The sequence below is a fragment of the Scleropages formosus genome, chromosome 11 (assembly GCF_900964775.1).
Source record: "Scleropages formosus chromosome 11, fSclFor1.1, whole genome shotgun sequence".
Classification (NCBI taxonomy): Eukaryota; Metazoa; Chordata; class Actinopteri; order Osteoglossiformes; family Osteoglossidae; genus Scleropages; species Scleropages formosus.
The window spans coordinates 28,420,082-28,437,174 of record NC_041816.1 but is presented as its reverse complement, the minus strand read 5'-3'; the positions used below and the strand labels follow the sequence as shown (position 1 = coordinate 28,437,174).

The window sequence follows — 17,093 nt, the reverse complement described above, 5'->3', positions numbered from 1 at the left end:
AAAACACTACAGTTTACAAGAAGAGGGCTTTTGTTTGAAATAAGGTCACATTTTCATAATCCAGTCTTTTGTTGTTTGGGACTGTTATATGAAGACGGTGTATGAGAAGGCTTTATAATACATCACAGTATTAACTAAACTTGATTACAAAAATCACAACTCAGATGAACAGGTTAGAACAGATAATGTAGTTTTTATTTTCACCCGTCATCACGCACAGTTCCTCTGACTGTTGTGGTACTAATTTAGTGGTATTATTGAATCTCAGGTGGTACAATATGTCCCTGTGGGTCACATACCTTCCATGCAACTTTGTAATGCATGAATTACATGCTGGAATACCAAATACTTACTAAGCCAATTATATTTATGCAAATAAATTAAAATAATATTATATTAAATGCATAGTTTCTTAATACAGTCAATCATTATACATCTTACTGTTAGCATACTTTGTACTTACTGCACACACTCTGTGCTGCTCTGTGCTCCTTGGGCACAAAGATACATAACCAGGATCACACAAAATAGTGTGTGGTGTTAAATTAGGTCTAAACATGATCTGAACATATGCCTTGATGATTACACGATGATTACACATGCTTTAAAATTGAAATGTATGCTTGGAATGCGTTGTGACTTAACTAAGTAGAAAAGTACTAACAAACAAGCTTGTTCTGACACCCAGAAGTGACTGAACACATGCAGAGCGAGGTGGTGCCTATATGGGTAAAATATGATAGAAAATGATAATATGGGGTTAATAAAATGGGGTTAACGAGAAGCGAGGTGTTTGCTGCCTCTGCTTTGTACGCAAAGAGCAAAAACTGATAAAGAAGAAAGTTCTGAGGACCAAGAAATGGAAAGTTACTCATACGCCAGTTTTATGCCCTGAAATGAATTATGCATGAGCTTTGCAAATAAAAGAAGGTTGCAGGGACTGATCGCGAAGACACCCAAGTTGTTCAGGGTTCTCCCATTGGCTGATGTTGTCGTGAAAAATCTTGCGTGTCTGAATATTCTGTGTACAGGTCAAAAGAGCTCCTGCGGCTTATTAGTTCTGTGCGGAGAATTTTCTTCCACAACAGTCACACAGTTGATGGATTTTATTCTGCAGACATCAGTGTTAGGGTTAGTGGACGTTCACAGTCACAGCCAGACACACACTTACAGCATCATATAAATTAGCAATACTGACTGCAATATCAATGAGCATTTAAACCAACAAAAAATGAAGCGGTGAAATGTTTTTTCTTGTGTGCAGGCACATAGCTCATTAACCTTGTGACATCTGTATATCTCTACAAATGAACAAAAGAAAGAAAATTAAACTGTTAGTAATATAACACAACGCAACCCAGAAGTTTAATTCTCACTTTGTTATAAATAAACTTCCTTGAAGTTGCTTGCAAAACAAAAATTCCTGTGATGCAATTCAAACGCAGTGCATTGCAAGCTGATCAAGTTAAATCCATCCTGCTACAGATGCAGCAGCAAGACAGGAATTATCAACTGAAACTGTCCTAAGAGAACTGAAATCAAAGCACTTTTAAAATTAAGCAATAATAAACTTATTTTGTTGCATTGTTGTGCAAAACTCGATGTTCCCAGGATCAAAAGATTGTTTTGTTGGCCTAACTTTCTGATTCCATATTTAATTTCACTGAAAAACTCTTTACATGCCTTGCTTCTAATAAGCTTCTATGTTTACCTAATGTCAAGACTGATGACAAGCATATTTGTCCCTGTCTGGATAGGACTGGCTGTTGAAAACCCACTATAGGATTAACATTATTTCAAAACTCATTAATGTTTTTAAACGTCACTGCAAAGTGAAAATTGTATATCTAAACTAATTTAACAGACAAGTAAATGTTAAAATAAAACAGCTGGCTCTAGAAGAGCAGAGCTGATTTTTTATTTTTTACATAACTGATTAAATGTATTGACCTCATTTTTATTATTTTTCTCATTTCTCCTTTTATTCACCCAGTAATTTATCTTTAATTCGTTCTCCAGCACAGGTTGACATAGTTGCGTCTTTCCTCAAGCCATCGCTTGCCGATGCCAGACCAGCCAGCACCACATCAGAGCAGGGCAGCTTGCACTCGGGGAAGCTGTGGAAAAGATGACCTTCCCCTGCGGACCAGGTACAACAGTGAGGGAGTTGGAGAAAAGCGTCCACTGAAGGAAAAAATGTAAATGTAAATGTACATGTAAATGTCAAAGTAGCATCTCCTGTACACAAGTAAACATATTGCTCCTGGAGAATATCATGCTTCTCAGATTTAAACCTTGAGACCTGTGACTATTTGACTGGACACAAGCAAATAAAACAGTCAAGCATTAATATGTGGGCACCTGTATAAAAAGACAGGTGTCCAAGAGGCAGTGTTGATGTATGTACACATATCCTCTGATTCTGGTTCCTGAAGATATTTCTGATGTTGTCACAAAGTACATCTTTCTTGTTGTCTATTTCAAGACCAAAACATGAAAAAGATTAGGGCACAAAGACTGAACTAAGTTACATTGATATCTTTAATATAGGATTGCAGGAAAAACTGAATGAGAAAAACACTGATAATTTCAACCTTGGTAAGTTGGCAAAAGTGATGCAAATTGTCTGTGCATTTGTACAGTGAACATTAAACTCTACAAACCAAACAGATAACAATATGACAGAAACTTTTGGCTCATTTTTATAAAGAGGTCCTGTAAGACACATTGTTTGTTATCACAGTATTTATACACTGTCCTGGAACAACACGTTTTAAAATGAATTTCTATTTAATTAATTTAATCTGAGCAATGGTGCTCAAAAAAGATACACTTCTCTGTGTTTTATTGGGTTTTAGCTTAACAGAATGCTCACCTGCAGAATGATCTGGAAGAGCTGCAGACTTTTGGTAAGTAATATTGAAGAGCAGAGGAAACATGAAGTCCAGTGTAACTGACTGAATATTAACAGGCCCATAAAAGTGGGTATAATTTGTTTTGTTATTGACCAGAATGTATAACAAATAAATCACAGAAGAAAATGCCCTCATTTTTGGAATTAAAACAAAGGTTTTTTTTTTAAAAAAAAAAAAAAAAACAAAATTAAACCTATTTGCAATAAGATCAGAAATGAACTGTATCAATGTTAAACTATTTCTCTTGTCTTGTTATGCATTTTTAAATTTTTGTAATTTGTTGATTTTAGCCAAAGGAGTTCTGTCAGAGACATCAAGTAAGTTCCTTTTCATCAAACCTCCTGGAATATAAACAAAATTAAAGTCCATTGTTTTGTGCTGTAATTATCTGCTGTATAAATATTGGTACATTTTGGCAAATTTAGTGTACATTTTCTATAAAAATTTATTTTATTGTATGGTTTTATGACATGTATAATGCACATACATTATCTAGTGGAAATTACGAAACATTGCCAACATTTGTAGTGTGAAATTAGAATTGATAAACAGCCGATTTCACTGGTGAAACATAATTATTGCACTTTCAAACAAAAACATTTCCGAAAAAGAAACATGTATATGAAAGTACTTTTAGAACCGCTGAAGGAAAGAGTGAAAGAAATATATTGAGTTATAGCCAGTTTCGATTTCATTCTGTAGCCAAAATGTAAAGGAACAACTAGAATGTCTGTAGTTACAGGAGAAGAAAAAAAGGTTTTCGCTAAAGTGAACATTTATGAAACACTGAGATCAGTCCACTGGTTATTTATTTATTTTACAGAATGATGTGTTATTGATTTTTATTCTTCAGGAAAAGAAGGCATTGTCCCTAATGCAGGTAAAACTGTTTTACTGAATCTTCAGGAGGTAAAATGTTCCTTAATGCAGTAGTATGTTCTGTAAATGTCATATGTCACAAACATGAGTAAACATAACACAAACATCATCATAAAACTCCCAAACTGTGGTCTATACACAATTGCCCAACCACCCCCTCCGAATATTATTCTATGATGTGCTCCAGTCCATCATGTGCTCTTTGTTACTGTCAGGATTGTGGCTTTAACCTGTGTTTTCTCCTCTTTCAGTGTGGAAGTGGCTTCGTAAAGCTGCAGGTACAAGTTTGGTCAACCACATTCCTTTTAAACAGAAACTAAATTTTTATAGTTAAATATTCATGCGGATTTTTCATTTTAATGATATTTACATTTGATGTCTCAACTCATTGATAGGATAGGAGCAATATTTGTTAAGTCAGTGGAATTTCAATTTTAATATATGCTTATGATTAGCTGTTTAGTCTGAAATCTAAAAGTAGACAGATATTTTGTACATATACAGCTAAAAGAAATTGAGCAATTCCTCTAAAAACTAAAGGAAATTACATGTTCATTTCCATATTTCTGATGGAAATTGCTTTTCATGATGGTACAATGTGCATGCAATAGGAATTCTACGTTATTTTTTTCCAAAAAATAAATCTCTGCTGTGAGCAATCTTCTCAGGCTGAGCTTTTTCCTCTGTCCCAGAGTTGATTGCTGACACTGTAACTGTGGGCAAGGAAACTTTTAATTTTAATTAATTGAACAGAACAGGTAGAATTTTTATGTTTGCTAACATTCATTCTCTACCTACCCTCCATCACACCACAGTGTTTTCATGTCTGAAGTAGAATGAAAAAATGTTAATGATACACAGTAAAGATGAGGGATTCCACAAGACAAGATTTACCTTTTCCACAAGGTAAATTTTTATGAAATAATGTCACATGCTATAAAATCAAAGTGTCTTTGTAATGTTATCCATTCTATTTAGATGATACATAAAACACAATAAAATTCACATCAGTAGGCATCAAAAAAACATTGACTAAAATCCCATAATAAGCGACATAGTACAGGGAAACAGAAACAGATTCTCTGTAAGGTTCAGGGTGGTTTGTGTTTTTATTCTTTTTCTCCAGCTGATGTAACTCTGGACCCTGATACAGCACATCCTCAACTTGTCCTGTCTGAGGACAGGAAACAAGTGCGACATGGAGACACAAAGCAGGATCTCCCTGACAACCCAGGGAGATTTTATCGAGCTGTCATTGTCTTGGGAAAAGAGCGGTTTTCTTCAAGGAGACATTACTGGGAGGTGCAGGTTGGGGACAAGACTGACTGGACTTTAGGAGTGGCCAGAGAGTCCATTGTCAGGAAGGAAGACATTTCATTGAGTCCTAATAATGGTCTTTGGACCATCTGGCTGAGGAATGGAAATGAGTATAAGACTCATGCTGATCCCTCTATGTCCCTCAACCTGAGTGTGAAGCCCCAGGAGGTGGGGGTGTATGTGGACTATGAGGAGGGTCAGGTCTCCTTTTACAGTGTGGAGACCAGATCTCATATCTACACTTTCACTGGATATAAATTCACTGAGAAACTCTATCCATTCTTCAGCCCTTTTCTCAATAACAACGGTACAAACTCAAGACCACTGATCATCACTTCTGTCAGTCCAACAGTATGATATGACTTTCCATACATGACAACATAATTATAGATTAAACACATTATTTAAAAAATTCTTCATTGTGTTTATAATTCAGGCTGATTACTGTTTGGGTTATTTTAAAAGTTGTATAATTAAAATTGTAAAAGTATAATTGTGTTGTTCAAATAAAACCCTTTCTATATTACCAATGCAATAATTCAGCTTCATCCAAGAACAATCACAAAGGAACACAATGAACACTGCAGTCCTTCAAAGACAGTAGAATAAATTATATCTTCTATATGTTCTGCACCTAAATCTAAAAACCTCCAGAGGATTTTAAGTAACGATTATGAATTATGCAGTTCCTCTATCCAAATGAGGCAATTGTACAGCCGGTAGTTTTCCCAAATTTTTTTCATGGCTGCTCCTAATAAGGTGTGCCTACTCACGTGATGAGCGTTGGTTGACATATGGATGTACGGTATCTTCTAAGAAATTTTTTCTTATTTACAAATATTTCAACCAAAGAGAAAATGGAAAACTGAAGTGACTGACAGACAATTCAGGAAACTACACTACTGTGTTTGGATGAGAAAATTGACAAGGAACAGCAGGAACACTCTTCATCCAGCTTGAGGGAGGAGAAAATGCTATTGAACTGTGAGAGCTCAGTTAGTAATGATGTTTGTAAACAATGTCACATTTAATTCATCTTAAAACAAAATCATTCATGTTGTTACAATCCCAGGGAGTAAAATTCTCAATGTCCACCAAAGGCACCACTCTATATCCAAGAAACTGAGCCAATACACCTGTTTTCAAGGGTTGATGGGGCTCCATGAGGGGGTTTGGCTGGTGCCTGTTGTGTGGTGGGTCCAGGATTTGAGTCCTGTTTGGGGTGCCCTATGATGGACCTGTGTCCCCTCCAGGGTCTTTTCCCTCCCCCTTTAGCCTGGCACCCTGTGTTTCTGGGATAGACTCTAGCTCGCCGCAACCCCACTCAGGATAAGCAGTCATTGACATTGGTTGGAAGTTTGATTAACTCTTCACTGCTTTCCCTGCGATTTTCCAATGATTCTTGTTCACTGATATGTTTCTCAAGTTACTGTTCCAACATGTTTCTGTTTCAGTCTTGAGCTCCTGTCGTGTTTATTCCAGTCCTTTGTGATCCTGTCCAGGGCCTGTGTACCGCCAAATCTACATCACGCTTCTTTATATTCACTTCATTCACCAACACTGTTTCTCATACCACGTGTGTATCTTGTGTTCCATGTCTGAGTCACCCATGCACTTTATGTCCGAGTTTGAACATTTCTAATCAATAGACTTTTAAACCCATCTTCTGTAGAAAGGTGGTTATTCAGCCAGATGTGGACTATTAATACATTTACATTTATTCATTTAGCAGATGCTTTTTTACATTAAGAGAAAGAAACATGGCTGCAGACATGTAACTCTCAAGTAAACCTAATCTGTTACCTTTCACTTGATGCACCGATGTTCATTGCGCAAGTATGGGGGGCATGGTGGCACAGTGGCACAGTGAGTAGTGCTGCTGTCTCATAGCACCTGGGTGGTGCGAGAGAATGTGGGTTCAATCCCTGCTCAGTCTGTGTGGAGTTTGTGTGTTTTCCCCGTGTCTGTGTGGGTTTCCTCCCATAGTCCAAAGACATGCTGTTTGGGTTCCCCTGTAGTGTGTGTGTTTGTGAGTGTGTTTCACTGATGCATGGATGAGTAACCCCTTGTAGGTAGTGTATCTAGTAATGTAGTCACCTTGGTGAATAAGGTGTGTGGGCTAGTAACACTAGATAGTACCTGTTGCTTTGGACAAAAGCATCTGCTAAGTGAATAAATGTAAGTATGTGCATAAAACAAAGGATATATGAATCCTGATAACCTCCTACTGATTTTTAATTTTTTTATATAAGCAGAGTGAAAAGCAGCTAAGAATGACTGGCAGGCATCCAGGTCCGATGGAGTCTTGGATTTACTCCATCTTCACTCTGCAGCCCGCAGTTTGGTCCTCTTAGCTCGTAACGTATCAGACAACCATGGGGTAGCAATGGGGCGTGCTGGTCTAGAAGACAGTGGAGAGAGAGAGTCAAGGGAGGACGATAGGGCAGAGAGGAAATGTCAGTGGCATCATCTGTTGATAGATCCAAGAATTGTGCAGCATAAGGGAGAGCAGACAGCGTGGCAGAGGCAAGGCAGACAGGTGAGAGAGATTTTAAGTTGTGGCAAAAAGTGACAATGAGTACAGAAGAATGAGAGGCAGTTCCAGAGTCCCGTGGAGAAATTAAAGCAAGATGGAGGGAGTGACAGGTGAGGATAGACTAGGTTACTGTAGCAGCGAGAGCGCCCAGGTCTCCAGTGGTGGCGAAGTTGCACGGCTCGCTTGCCGTATAAGACTTTGATGGTCGACATGTTGGGCGCATGGTCAACCGATTGTGTCTATCAATGCGCACAGCTACATGACAGGAAAAAAGCGGTAGCAAAACAACTACACTTACCTGAAACACCACAAAAGCAGCGACGGACCTCCAATGCAAATACAATGCACAATGATACATTTGCATTTATTTATTTAGCAGATGCTTTTCTCCAAAGTGACTTCCAACAAACTCTATGTAGGGTTATCAGCCCACACACCTTATTCACCGCGGTGACTTATACTGCTAGATACACTACTCACACTGGGCCACTCATCCCTACATCAGTGGATCACAAACACACTCTGTCACTCACACGCTATGGGGGAACCTGAACAGCCCGTCTATGGAGTGTGGGAGGAGACCGGAGCACCCGGAGAAAACCCACACAAACACGGAGGGAACATATAAACTCCACGCAGGCTGAGCAGGGACTGAACTCACATCCTCTCACACCACCCAGGTGCTGTGAGACATCAGTGCTACTCGCTATGCCATCGTGTCACCATTATTTAATAATAAGAAGAAAAGTACTGTATATGACTTAAAACTCTGAACCACTTTACAATGGTTACCAGCTGTTAAAAATTACAACAAATTAACAAAAAATCAGTTTTCGTTAATCAATTTGCTACTCAGGAGTCTATGGTGGAAGCAAATATTGTGTGGCGACACACACCCTGGTACACGGGGAACCAGCTCAATAAGGGTAATAGACACACATATGCACAGTAAGGATAGTTAAGTCACCTGTTCACCTGAAAAATATGCCTTTGGACTATGGGAAGAAACCAGAACATACAAAGTCATAGAAGCTGAAATGGATAAAAATGAAAAAAAATCCCATTTTGTTTTAAGTGTTCATATTTTGCTAAAGAAAATTCATGTCCTTCCCTGCAGTACTTCTTCACTCCTTTGGGAGAGTGTTTGGAACCCAGAGCATTGCCTCAGACTTTCCTCTCTCTGTGGATGATCACCCTGGTCACCTTCTTCACTGGACTGCGATTCTTTGCTAAGTAGGGATGTTGAGAGTAACCGGTTCCACTGTTAACCATGATTAAAAATGTGGTTTAGAAGCAGGGCTGTCGCCTGTGGGGTGAAAGGTGGTGACAATTATAGTGGCCCCCACTGTCCAGGGGGCCCCTCAAAATCAAGTAGTTACACTATATAGGCCCCTACTCTTTGAATAATTGTAGTATATTTATTACAGTTTCAGCTTGTATGCCTGAGAGTTTAATGAAAACCACAAAACATGCAATTTTGTGAAAGAATTTCTCCAACAATCTCCTCTCCCCTCCCTAAAAATAGTTTGGTCTGATGGTTATTAATTAGTTCGGCTCAGTCAGTGACAAACAGCGGAGGGAGCCAATAAAATTGTAAGTCCCACCCCAGCTAGTGAACTTCACCAGAGTCGAGGCTCATCTGAGAACAGTTTAAGTTAGAAGTGAAGCTACAGTGGAAGAACAAGCGGCTGAGTGATTGAAAATGTCGGGGAATAAAAAAACTTAAATGTGGGTACCAGAAACGTAATGAAAAGAAGGAGAGGGAGGCCAGGAGGACTGCTGGATCCCAGTCTATCAATGTGGTGATCAGCTGTTGTTCCTGCTATTGCCTGTAGATGGAAGTAGTGTATAGTAGGTATATGAAGGATCTCTAAGGGGTACGGAGATAGATTTAAAGGATAGTTACTGGAACACGTGTCGTAAAAAACCAGCACTGATATTAAAGAGGCTCCATGCCAGTTAACAGGAATCACTCTCAGCGTGTTTACTGAGGAAACACAACAATTAAGACAGTAGTGCTGCTGTCTCACAGCAGCTGGGTGGTGTGAGAGGATGTGGGTTCGATCCCCGCTCGGTCTGTCTGGAGTTCGCATGTTCTCCCTGCATGGGTTTCTTCCAGGTGCTCTGGTTTCCTCCCACGGTCCAAAGACATGCTGTTCAGGTTCACCCATAGTGTGTGAATGACTGAGAGAGCATCTTTCTCTGATGTATGGATGACTGACCCATTGTAAGTAATGTATCTAACAGTCTAAGGTACCTTGGTGAATAAGGTGTGTGGGCTCATAGCACTACATACAGTTTATTGGCAGTCGCTAAATAAATGAATGTAAAGATGGCAGCCAGTATGAGTGATGTGGTAAGTGTTGGGAGGGCTCTCTGAAGAGATTCTGGGGTGTGTCTTCGTGGTGGTGCTCCCTGTATCTATGTACTGATGTGAAAAAAGTGCAGGGGTGTCTTGTGGTGCTTGGTTTCACAATCAGTTCCTCTTCTTGGGGGTGTGATAATTAGTAAAAAAGCACAATCTAAATGTCACAAAACCAACAATAACAAGTCTGAAGGATACAAAGTACATGACTCTGTGCTGTAAACTTCAAGTTGGTGGTTAATGAAGCTAAACTGAAGAGGCTGCACTTATTACAGCTAAATGACAGTAGTGGTAATTGATACATATTACATGACTTGAACCAACAGGCTGCATCCAGCACCAAAGCCTGGTCTCTGCTTTCTTTTCAAGAGCAAATTCCATAGATTTCAACGTGAGCTGTAAGTATAAATGATCATTTTAAACAACTTGTAATAACACTATAGTGAACTCTGTTGGCCAAGGAAACCCAGAAAATGCTTGCTTTGGATTTGCTTTGTTTTTTTCTTCCTAAAGGAACATTTCTGAGTGGCTTCTGTGACCCATGTCAAGTATTTTACAAAATGACATAGTAATAGAAAATTTCAGTTTCAATATTGAGCATCAACGGAATGCTGACAGCACCATAATGTGCACGGGACAATGTACATGTGAAGCTTTGACACTAAGCGGCTCTTGGTCAAAAACAGGAAAAAAAAGGAAATTAATTAATGGAAGTGAAGAAAGTTATGAAAATAACCATGTATATATAGACTCTTCCATTTGTCACATATTGGTTTCTTCAGGTCCTCAGAGTAGAAACTTCTTGACAGTATGTAAATTGTATCCTAATCTGTGTCTGCCAAACAAGGGAATTATTTATAAATGTTAAACCTTAACATGCAGTCACATCTATTGATTATATAACATTTTTACCTCTGCTCCACAGGAGATGGAAAATATCCAAACGAATGTGGTACTGAAGTCAATAACAGAACGTTCAGGAAAGTACACTATTGTGTCTGGGACAGAAAAGGAATGGAGTCCAGCTGGAGGGCTCTGCACTCAGCCTGTGGGAGGTAAGTATTTTTTATTAAACACTAATTAGGAAAACCATTTAAACTGTGCTAAGATGAAAATTTAGCTGGAAATTGAGAAAGTGAAGAACTCTGAAGTTACATGATATTTACACATGTAGACAAAGTGATATTTGGAATCCACTGAAGTTTTGGGAGGGGGGTGCGGTGGGTTGGCCTGGGTCTTGCTGCCCGGTGGGTCTGGGGTTTGAATCCTGCTTGGGGTGCCTGGTGACGGATGGGCGTCCTGTCCCGGGTGTGTCCCCTCCCCCTCCAGCCTTACGCCCTGTGTTGCCGGGTTACGCTCCGGTTCCCTGCGACCCTGTATGGGGTAAGCGGTTCGGAAAGTGTGTGTGTGTGTGTGTGAGAGAGAGAGAGCGAAAGAGAAGTTTTGGGAGGCATATGTTTGGGACAGTAACAGAAATACTACCAAAGCACAATAAGACAACAGACTGGGATTACATTTATAACTGCATTTGATTGTAAATGAAATGTCTTTTACTGGTAAGACACTTGGTAAACTTAGTAAATGAGTGAAAGGACAATAATACAGACCAGCCTAGACTCAACTTGGCCAAGATTAGATTCTTAAAAAATCTTGGATAAAGCAAGGATAAAGAAAAAAGAAAAAAGAAAACTATCAAATAAACAAATAAAACATTTTACAAACATATTCATTTTTTAAAGTTTGAGCTAAATTACAACTAAGCTAAAATGTCCATCCATCCATCGTCAATAATCGCATTAGGGCACAAACCTTCAGGAAAAAAAAACTATGTCGTTTTCTTACTTTCTGGGGGAGAGTGTACGAAGCTAATAGCACAAAATAAAAAAATTTAAAAAAATTAAAAAACCAGTACGTGCTGTTTTAGGGTTCACTACTCATCTCTAATAATTCCTGCATTTATTCACCTGTCAGTGATTCAGAGTCATGCTGGGAGAGCCTTTCATTCCAGAAGATCATCAGTGATTTTCCTCTGTCTCTGGATTGTCACCCTGCTGATTCTCATCGCTGGACTGGGCTTCTACTGTAAGTGTTAATGTTGGTCTATTAGCAGAACAGAGCTGTAATGTACTGTTGACAGACATATAATTATCATCCTTTCTTAGTTTGGCAGAGATCAATACATGTGAAAACATTAAAAGAGCTTCAAGGTACGTCTATAAGACCTGCTTCTGTTGTCGACTAACGTGACTTCCCATGTTATAGTTGTTTCTGGTAGAATGTCTTTTCATTTCTGTAATATTAATCTGTATTATAAAAATCTTTATCTGAATTGCTCTCATCCATCACTTAGCTGGATTCAATTCATCCCCCTTTTAATGACATAACTACAAGGGGACGTTCTGGACAAGCATTACTGTTTTCTTTTATTCTGTTTATGGGATAAATGATTTTACATGTGATTTAAACAAGACAGGATCCTTTGCCAATTATCACAGTGAATAATGAATGTCTTTTAACAGCAGAACGAAAACTAAACTAGAACTTGAAGGAAATAAATGGAAATGTAAACATAAAATTATGTTTTACACTTTTTATATTTGTTTGTTTTTATGTTCTCAATCTGACATAATGTTGGGAGCAGAATCACACAACAAACTGGAACAAAAGAGGCAGCAGTTGGAGAGCAGTACTGAGCAGGAACGACAGAGATTCCTGGAAGACAAAAACAAGCAGCTGGAAATGAAGCAGAAGGAACTGGATGAGAAAAATAATGAAGTCTCTAAACTTAGTGAGTATCAGTCTCCACTAGGAACCATACCGTCTCTAACAAGTTTAATTTTTACTTCATTACTGGAAAATCACGAGGGGCGCGGTGGCGCAGTGGCGCAGTGGGTTGGACCAGGTCCTGCTCTCTGGTGGGTCTGGGGGTCGAGTCCAGCTTGGGGTGCCTTGCGGCGGACTGCCATCCCGTCCTGGGTGTGTCCCCTTCCCCCTCCGGTCTTGCGCCCTGTGTTACCGGGTTGGCTCTGGTTCCTCGTGACCCCGTATGGGACAAGCGGTTCTGAAAGTGTGTGTGTGTTTTTTTGGGTTTTAGTTCAGCAGAATGCTCACCTACAGAATGATCTGAAGGAGCTGCAGACTTTTGGTAAGTAATATTGAAGAGCACAGCAAACGTGAAGTTAAATATAAATGATGTGAATATTCATATGCCCATGAAACTGTGTTTAATTTGTCTTTTTAGTGTCCAGAATGCAAAACAAACAAATCACGGAAGTTGTAAAATTCCCCTATTTTTGGAGATACAAGATTAAACTTATTTGCAGTAAAAACATATTAATTGTATGAATATGACACTATTACTCTTGTTTTGTTATTGTGTATTTTAAAATTTTTGTAATTTGTTGATTTTAGCCAAAAGGGATCTGTCAGAAGCTTCAAGTAAGCTCCTTTTTATCAAACCTCCTGGAATATAAACAAAATTCATGTCTACTCTTTTGTGCTGTAATTATCTACTGTATCAACATTGGTACATATTGGTATACTTTTTGTGTAAAGATTATTTTATCGTTTTAGGTCATGTACAATCCACATACAGTATCTAGTGGAAACTACAAAACATTGTAAACATTTACCATGTGAAATTAGAATTGATGAACAGCTAATTCTGCTGGTGAAACATAATTATTGCACTTTGAAACATAAACATTTCCGAACCAGGAAAAATGTATATGAAAGTACCTGGAGAACAACTGAAGGAAAGAGTTACAGCTAGTTTCAAATTTTCACGGTGTCCTCCCGGAGCGGAAGCGCCGGACCCAAGTGCGGAGCACAGGAAGGCATCTCAGAGGGAAATCCGAAAGACATGGTCGGGGAAACAGGCAAATGGTCGCCGATGTGCTAACGTAGTCCGAAGGGAGAGTCCGACAGTCGTAGTCCGGTAAACAGGCAAGGAGTCGATGAAAACCAGGAAGATGTAAAGACACAAGACGAGGACTCTAGGAAGGCATCATGAGCTAGTACAAATGCTGAACAAAGTTCCGCATCAGCTTGGGCTCTATGCTCTCCTTTTATGCACCTGTGCTGTGAGACGCCGCAGGTGTTCCTTGTTGTGATGAAGTACATGTTATTGATTTTTATTCTTCAGGAAAAAAAGGCATTGTCCCGAACGCAGGTAACACTGTTTTACTGAATCTTCAGGAGGTAAAATGTTCCTTAATGCAGTAGTATGTTCTGTAAATGTCATATGTCACAAACATGAGTAAACATAACACAAACATCATCATAAAACTCCCAGACTGTGGTCTGTACACATCTGTCCCCCTACCCCCCCAAACATTATTCTATGATGTGCTCCAGTCCATCCTATGCTCTTTGTTTCTGTCAGGACAGTATCTTTAACCTGTGTTTTCTCCTCTTTCAGCGTGGAAGTGGCTTCGTAAAGCTGCAGGTACGAGTTTAATAAACTCATCAGTGTTTATGTTGGTCAACCACATTCCTGTTAAACAGAAACTAAATGTTTATAGTTAAATATTCATGTGGATTTTTCATTTTCAAAATTTCATTTCAATGATATTTACATGGGGGTGCGGTGGCGCAGTGGGTTGGACCACAGTCCTGCTGTCCGGTGGGTCTGGGGTTCAAGTCCCGCTTGGGGTGCCTTGCGACGGACTGGCGTCCCGTCCTGGGTGTGTCCCCTCCCCCTCCGGCCTTACGCCCCTGTGTTCCCGGGTAGGCTCCGGTTCCCCGTGACCCCGTATGGGACAAGCGGTTCTGAAAATGTGTGTGTGTGTGTGTGATATTTACATCTGATGTCCCAACTCATTGATAAGAAAGGACCAGTTTTTGGTAGGACCAGTGGAAAAAATCAGTGAGATTTCATTTTTAATATACACTTATTAAGGGGCTGTGGTGGTGCAGTGGGATTGGCCTGGTTCTGCTCTCTGGTGGCTCTGGGGTTCCAGTCCTGCTTGTAGTGCCTTGCAATGGACTGGCATCCCGTCCTGGGTGTGTCCTCTCCCCCTCCAGCCTTGTGCCCTGTGTTGCCTGGTTAAGCTCCGGTTCACCTTGACCCTGCTCGGGACAAGCGGTTTCAGTCAGTGTGTGTGGATGTAGGAATGTCCTGATGTAAGTTATCAGCTCAGGCTAAGCTTTTCCCTCTGTCCAAGAGTTGACTCCACATTGTGACTGTGGGCAAGGAAACAGTTAATTTTAATGAATTTTACAGAACAGGCAGAACTTTCATATATTTGTAAACATTCATTCTCTACCTACCCTCAATCACACCACAGTGTTTTCATGTCTGGAGTAGAATGATAAAATGTTAATGATACACAATGAAAATGAAGAATTGTACAAGACTGGTAGATTTTTATCAAATAATGTGACATACGGTAATTTAACATCAAACTTTGACTGTAATATCACTCATTTTATTGTTTATATGATACATAAAATAGAATAAAGCTCACATCAGTATTCATTAAATAGAACATTAACCAAAATCCCATAATAAGCAGTATAGTACAGAGAAGTAGAAACAGATTCTATGTAAGATTCAGGGTGGCTTGTGTTTTTATTCTTTTTCTCCAGCTGATGTGACTCTGGATCCTGATACAGCAAACCCCTGGCTTGTCCTGTCTAAGGACAGGAAACAAGTGAGAGATGGAGACACAAAGCAGGATCTCCCTGACAACCCAGAGAGGTTTAATCTTGTTGTCAATGTCTTGGGGAAAGAGGGGTTTTCTTCAGGGAGACATTACTGGGAGGTGCAGGTTGGGGACAAGACTGAGTGGGATTTAGGAGTGGCCAGAGAGTCCATCAACAGGAAGGGAGGAATAACATTGAGTCCTAATAATGGTTACTGGACTATCTGGCTGAGGAATGGAAATGAGTACGATGCTCTCACTAACCCCATTCCTTTCCTCCACATGAGTGTGAAGCCCCAGAAGGTGGGGGTGTATGTGGACTATGAGGAGGGTCAGGTCTCCTTTTACAGTGTGGAGGACAAGCATCATATCTACACTTTCACTGGATATAAATTCACTGAGAAACTCTATCCATTCTTCAGTCCTTCTCTCAGTAGCAAGGGTAGAAACTCAGCACCACTGATCATCACTTCTGTCAGTCCAACCGCATGATTTGAATTTCCTTACATGACAACATAATTTTAGAATAAAAGCATGATATATACATTTCTTCAATGTGTTTATAATTCTGTCTAGTTTCTGGTTTGGTTATTTCAAAATTTGTATCATTATGATTGTAAAAGTATAATTGTATTCTCCAAATAAAACTTTTCCTATTTTACCAATGCAATTATTCAGCTTCATCCAACAATAGAGAGAAATAACCTTGTATTAAACTGTTTAAAAATGATCACAAAGAAAGAGGAACACAATGAATACTGCAGTCCTTCAAAGACAGTGAAATAAAACATATCTTCATTATTTTCTTCATCTAAAGTGTAAAAGCCTCCAGAGGATTTTAAGGAATGGTTATGAATTTTAAAAAAGTACAGTTCCTGTATCCAAAATATATAAAGTGTACATTACATCAACAGGAATGTCACATCCACGCCCACAACTCAACCAACAACACCTGACTCTGCTGCAGCACCTGATTAACCGCTCACCCTTTAAAAGACCCTCCTCAGTTCCCATACCTTTACGGAATCTCGTCAGGGACAACCGCCCTTCTTGTGACTCCTCGCTCACATGCATCTCCAGTTCTCAGCTCACGTTCTCCAGTTTTGACCCCTAGCTTTGTTTCTTGACCACGTCCACGGATCTTCATTTCAACTCCGATCGCCGTTCGACCGACTCTTCGCTTCGTCTCCTGACCTCGCCCATGGATACCCGCTCTGACCCCGACCGCCGATCGACCGACCCTCCGCCTGTCCCCGATACCGAGAACTTGCCTGATCCTCTGACTCCGGACGAACGACTCCGCACTTGGGTCTTTCCGTCCTGGTTCTATTGGCCTGTCGTGACACGGAGAGATTTGGATGCAGACATGGTTTCTAAAGTACTGTCAATTTGTCACATTATACCATATGAACCAGTGTACATCACACGAGTAACTG

At 39.7% G+C, this 17,093-nt stretch overlaps 2 protein-coding genes across 2 annotated transcripts; both read left to right on the top strand.

Moving 5' to 3' along the window:
- Positions 1-2,128: 2,128 nt before the first annotated feature.
- Positions 2,129-16,149, top strand: LOC114911873 (zinc-binding protein A33-like). The gene is made up of 4 exons (XM_029256097.1): positions 2,129-2,150; positions 3,769-3,795; positions 4,046-4,072; positions 15,602-16,149. The coding sequence occupies exons 1-4, from the start codon at positions 2,129-2,131 to the stop codon at positions 16,147-16,149; spliced, it is 624 nt and encodes a 207-aa protein (XP_029111930.1).
- LOC114911889 (zinc-binding protein A33-like) lies at positions 4,661-5,468 on the top strand. The gene is made up of 2 exons (XM_029256334.1): positions 4,661-4,700; positions 4,921-5,468. The coding sequence occupies exons 1-2, from the start codon at positions 4,661-4,663 to the stop codon at positions 5,466-5,468; spliced, it is 588 nt and encodes a 195-aa protein (XP_029112167.1).
- Positions 16,150-17,093: the final 944 nt, after the last annotated feature.

Excerpts from the sequence above, each read along its gene's own strand:
- LOC114911873 (XM_029256097.1), top strand. The coding sequence starts at position 2,129 with ATGACCTTCCCCTGCGGACCAG. Across the intron at positions 3,796-4,045 it reads AGGCATTGTCCCTAATGCAG|TGTGGAAGTGGCTTCGTAAA; the intron begins GTAAAACTGTTT and ends CTCCTCTTTCAG. Across the intron at positions 4,073-15,601 it reads GTGGCTTCGTAAAGCTGCAG|CTGATGTGACTCTGGATCCT; the intron begins GTACAAGTTTGG and ends CTTTTTCTCCAG.
- LOC114911889 (XM_029256334.1), top strand. The coding sequence starts at position 4,661 with ATGAGGGATTCCACAAGACAAGATTTACCTTTTCCACAAG. Across the intron at positions 4,701-4,920 it reads AGATTTACCTTTTCCACAAG|CTGATGTAACTCTGGACCCT; the intron begins GTAAATTTTTAT and ends CTTTTTCTCCAG.